The following is a 5,722-nucleotide window of genomic DNA, read 5'->3' on the forward strand; positions in this document are numbered from 1 at the left end:
AAGGGAAGAAACGGAGAAACAGATTTGTGTAAAAGTACACAACTACCCCTAGATATTTTTTCCTAACAGCTATCCTCCAACAGGTATAGCGCACTCGCTTCATATCCCTGCCGTCCGTTTCTCCATCTCCAGCGCCGCTTCTTTCTCGTTTTTCTCTCATTTCGTCAGAAACGCTCCCGGCGTCTACCCCTTCCCGGCTGTCCATTTCAAGCCCTATGAGTTATCGTTAATTCACCAAATGAATAGCAACGTTAAGGGCGACGAGAAAGATCCCGACGAAAAATGGACCGCGCCACAGAAAGTGATGCTGGTGAGTAGTTCAAGTGAAATCGAGGCGAAGTACATAGACTATATGTCCGAGCTGATCAATTGCAAGGTGGTTCCGGTGCCGGTAGCTTCCATAGTCGAAGTTCCCACCACAAACGCCGACGCGGATATCCTGGATTAGCTCGGGAAGAAGAAGGAGGGGTCCACGGTACTAGTCTCGTTCGGAAGCGAATACTTTCCGAGCGAGAATGAAATTGAAGAGATCGCGCACGGGCTTGAGCTCAGCAACGTGAACTTCATATGGGTGATGAGATTCCGAAAGGGAGAGGAGCTAACCGCCGAGAAGGCTCTCCCTCATGGCTACCTCGACAGGGTTAAGGACAGAGGAAGAATAATACAAGGATGGGCCCGGCAGGCTAAGATCCTTAACCATCCAAGTATTGGCGGATTTGTTAGCCAGTGCGGTTGGAATTCTGCGCTGGAAAGCATCAATTTCGGCGTTCTGATCATAGCCCTGCCTGGGTTCTTTGAGCAGCCGTTGAACGCGCGGTGTCTGGTTGACTTGGGAGTGGCTGTGGAGATCAAGAGAGACAGCGGCGGAAAGCTCCGGCGGGACGAGATGGCCCGCGTTGTGGGAGAGGTGATGGGTGCAGGGAAACGTGGGGAGACACTGAAGAGGAATATGAAGAAGATGAGTGAGGATTTGAAATTAAGGAGGGAGGAAGAGATAGATGCAGCTGTTCAAGAGTTGGAAAAACTCTGCAATTAATTTGCATGCATTCATCATTCATGGCCGTACTGTCGTACTATACATACGAATTTTAAGCAATATAATTGGGAGTTTTATTTTTTTTTTGAAATGATAATTGGTACATGCATCTTAATCACGTCTATTTCCTTTGATTTGGCACTCCAACCGGAGTCCAACTTCAAACCTTGAGATTATAAGTTAATTGTTTGACCAACTTAATTAAGATTATTTTTTTTAAATTGTCAAAGACATTATGGTGAAGTTGGATAGCTGTGGCCCTTCCAAGTAATGAGAGATCACAGGTTCAATCCCCAGTGGGGGTTTACCATGTAGAGATTAACCCATCATTGAATAATTAAATGAGGGTATTGAAGCTTGAAAAAGTCCAAAATAATATATTTTCAATATATATACTTTATGCACACAAATAATGTACTTTTTATTTGTTGTCCACCTTTCATAAAATAATGATTAGCTAATATATCTTAGCTTCTGGGCTATTTCTGCCATTATATTGGTTTTAATGGAGCGTTTGGACTTATGCCATTAGATCACCAGACGTACGGTAATAATGTTTAAGATGATTGAAATAATAATTTAATTGTTGTCTATGAATAACACTAATGAAATATTATAGAAAATAAAATTGGTTGGCAATTAGCACCAACCCCCTTCTAAGAAAAACTAGAAAACATGGGAGTTAGTAATTTCTGTGGTATCACAACAAAATAACCAAATTAAATATGTGAAAGATGATATAGATCCAGATAAAGGGCATCCTAAAACTCTATATATGTGAAAGATGATACAAATATAGAAAGAGCATCCTAAAACTCTCTGCTCCGATCCGTACAATACAATGGCGTCTGTGAACTCTGCAAGAAAGAATGATACTAAAAGTGAAGTGATAGTGGTGGTGGTGCCCTTCGTGGCGCAGGGCCACCTGAATTTGCTGGTCCATTTGTCTCGTCTCATCGCGTCTTACAACTTACCGGTCTACTTCGTGGGTTTAAGCGTGGACATCGCCGCCGTTAAGCGACGAATCGAAGGGTGGAGCCCTTCGGATTATCCCACGTTGCGTTTCCACGAGTTCCCCGCCCCTCCGGTGTACCTTTCCAACACTAACCCCAGTACGGAATTCCAATCCTACTTGGACGTCCTAGCCTCGGCCATGAACGCCGCCGCGTACTTGCGCCGACCCATCGGAGACCTCCTCGAGGAGCTATCGGCAAAGTGCGAGCGGCTCGTGGTCGTTAACGACGCCCTGATGATTAACACCGTTAAGGACGTGGCGGCTTCCGTGGAAAATATCGAGACCTATAACTTCTATGTGGGGTCCGCTTTCCACGACGCCTCGCTCGTGTGGGAGGTCTTGCGTAAAGCCCTTTACTTCCCTTCGTTTCTCTGGAAGTTTGTCGGGAAATTTGTTCTCCCGGCCGGGGCCGTAATCCCCGACCGGCTTCCAACTCCGTCCAGTTGTTTCCCGGCGGAGTTCTTGAAGTTCATCGTGGATCAACGCAAGAACTACCACGCCTTTTGCAAGGGCAGTATTTATGACTCGTGTAGAGCGATAGAGGGTCCGCATTTAGACCTGCTTTCCATGGTCTATAAGCTAGCGAGAAAAGGGCCTGTTTGGGGGATTGGTCCGTTCAATCCAGTGGTAACTAAACAAAACACAAAGCGCGACGATGATTCTTTATCTCGCAACCCATGCCTCGAATGGCTAGACAAACAGCCCCCAAAGTCCGTGATCTTCGTCTCGTTCGGCACGCAGACAATTCTCTCCGACCCGCAACTCTACGAGCTAGCGGAAGGCCTAGAACAAAGTGGCCAAAACTTCATTTGGGTGGTGAAAGATCTGACCAAAGCATACAAAAACACCAAGATAGAGTTGCCGGCAGGGTTCGAAGAGAGAGTTGAAGGGCGTGGGCTTATTCTCCGAGATTGGGTACCCCAATTAGAGATACTGGACCATGTTTCCACAGGCGGGTTCTTGACTCATTGCGGGTGGAATTCCTGCATGGAAAGTATGTGCAGGGGAGTCCCCCTAGCGACCTGGCCTATCCAATTTGACCAGCCTAGGAATGCCATTCTAATCACAGAAGTCCTTAAAACGGGAATACCCATCAAGGATTGGGAACGTAGGGATGAAATAATAACGTCCACCACAATCCGAAACGCCATAAGGAGATTGATGGCGTCTCCGGAAGGAGAGGAGCTGAGGAATAAGGCGGCACAAGTGGGGAAAGCCGTGAAGGAGTCTGTGATGGAAGGTGGCATATCTCGCCTGGAGATGGATAGTTTCATTGCCCAGATTACTAGATAAATAACTTTAATTAATTCTTTGCATTGGTTATAGTCAATAAGAATAAATAAAAATAGGATGGTGTATGTGCATGCCTTCACATTTGTGTGTAGCATAAAGCTAAGGCACGTTCATCGTCATTCAAAGATTTACCTCTATTTATTTATGTTCAATATAATATTATTGTGCTAATTAATTAATACCCATTTCATATGTTCTGGACTCTGGTTCCTTCTTTTCACTGTTTCAACTATCAAAAAAAAGTAGACGAAAATCTAGAATTTTCTTTTTAACTATTTGGATCAAAATGAATGGCGTATCTAAAGTATGTAGTTGGAATTTGAATCATAAGAAATGATTGGAAATATCAATCTCGAATCAAATATAGTACACTTGAAAATATCAAGTGGTGATGAGACTATTTTTTACCGGGATAGAGAACCTACCTTCTTCAATCCTATTTATCTTATCGTTACTTTCTATGTTTTATTTTGTTATAACCATATAATAACAAGAAATTGAAGAAGCTAGCATTTAAAGTCAAACTTATCGTCATCACAATTTTGTGTTAAGTTTTATCAAAGTACATCACCTTAAAAAATTAATTAATAAAAAATTCTTTTCTACAATATAATTAGTCCTTTTTTTTATCTATATAAAAATAAATCTAATATATTAAATAATAATAATCTATACTATTAATAAAAACAATATCCTCAGTTTTAACTTCCCGCCTAAAATAGACCTATAATATTTTGGTGTGCGTAATATTGTAAAATATGGTAATACAATTCCTATCCCTAATACAATTGTAAATTAAAATAGAATTCCTAATAAAATATATTCTTCCTTACGTTCCTATTCGTAATACAATTCTAGACTAGAATTACTGATGGTAGTAATTCAGTATATATATTTCTCTGCAATGCAATCTATGGTAGTAATTCAGTATATATATTTCTCTGCAATGCAATCTATACTATTAATAAAAACAATATATTTCTCTGCAATGCAATCTATACTATTAATAAAAACAATATATTTCTCTGCAATGCAATCTATACTATTAATAAAAACAATATATTTCTCTGCAATGCAATCTATACTATTAATAAAAACAATATCCTCGTAATATTGTAAAAAATATGAAAATTTGGTAGTAATTCAGTATATATATTTCTCTGCAATGCAATCTATGGTAGTAATTCAGTATATATATTTCTCTGCAATGCAATCTATACTATTAATAAAAACAATATATTTCTCTGCAATGCAATCTATACTATTAATAAAAACAATATATTTCTCTGCAATGCAATCTATACTATTAATAAAAACAATATATTTCTCTGCAATGCAATCTATACTATTAATAAAAACAATATCCTCGTAATATTGTAAAAAATATGAAAATTTGGCATAATTCAACCTGCAAGGCCAACCAATTTTCTGAACGACATTCGTGCATGCATGTGTAGGCCAACCAATTTTCTGAACGACATTCGTGCATGCATGTGTCGGTGCACGAGTCAAGCCTTTTTAAGTTTATTTTGGGATTTCATTTGCACCCCCCCTCCGCGCGCGCGCGCGAGAGAGAGCCTCTATGTTATACAATTCAATAAGCCTTAGAAAAACTCTTGTATAAGTAGTGGTGCAAACCACTTCTCAAACCAATGTGGGACAAAATTTACTTGAAAGGTTTTTCTCTATATTTTTCTAACTCAAATTGGTCAACTTTGAGAACCTATTTCTCATTCACCCATTATCAGTTTTGAGCGTACAATATATCAATCATTTCGTCTAACTACGAAGAACACGAATCCACTTTGACCCGACCCAAATCAAAAGTGGACCCCACATATATTTGTACCACAATATTGGCAGTAAAATGCCATTTTATGCTAATTTTTTTCCAACAGTTATTTGTCCAGAGAATATCAACGTGTTGAAGGAAGAAGATGATATATAGTGAAGGGCAATATCATCTTCACTATATATCTTCTTCCTCCAACACAACGCTCTACGGTCAACCAACAATTACTCAACTGATTATCCCATTACTCCCATGTAAATTTTTCTCTAATATAGTTATACTTACTGAATATCAAAATATAAGTGTACTTCAAGATCTTGCAATAACTAACCGACAAGTAATTAAATTAATGAATATGATGCAATAATGTAAATTATCTACCTATTGCATTTATACACTTATTTTAGAACACTGAATTTTTGTGATATTTGTTACATGCAAGGAAGACTCATACTATAATTGCATTTATACACTTATTCATACTCATATTCGATGTTATAATTTATATAATTGTATATCGATTCAAATATTTCTTAAAATATTATAACAAATTCATTCCGTGCAACGCACGGGTGAAAATACTAGT

At 39.0% G+C, this 5,722-nt stretch overlaps 2 protein-coding genes across 2 annotated transcripts; both read left to right on the forward strand.

Moving 5' to 3' along the window:
- The first annotated feature begins 574 nt into the window (after positions 1–574).
- LOC116016206 (beta-D-glucosyl crocetin beta-1,6-glucosyltransferase-like) lies at positions 575–1,036 on the forward strand. The gene has a single exon (XM_031256365.1). The coding sequence runs from the start codon at positions 575–577 to the stop codon at positions 1,034–1,036; it is 462 nt and encodes a 153-aa protein (XP_031112225.1).
- An 841-nt stretch (positions 1,037–1,877) lies between these two features.
- On the forward strand, positions 1,878–3,344 carry LOC116016207 (zeatin O-glucosyltransferase-like). The gene has a single exon (XM_031256366.1). The coding sequence runs from the start codon at positions 1,878–1,880 to the stop codon at positions 3,342–3,344; it is 1,467 nt and encodes a 488-aa protein (XP_031112226.1).
- The last annotated feature ends 2,378 nt before the right edge of the window (positions 3,345–5,722 follow it).

The sequence above is a fragment of the Ipomoea triloba genome, chromosome 4 (assembly GCF_003576645.1).
Source record: "Ipomoea triloba cultivar NCNSP0323 chromosome 4, ASM357664v1".
NCBI classification, from domain to species: domain Eukaryota; kingdom Viridiplantae; phylum Streptophyta; class Magnoliopsida; order Solanales; family Convolvulaceae; genus Ipomoea; species Ipomoea triloba.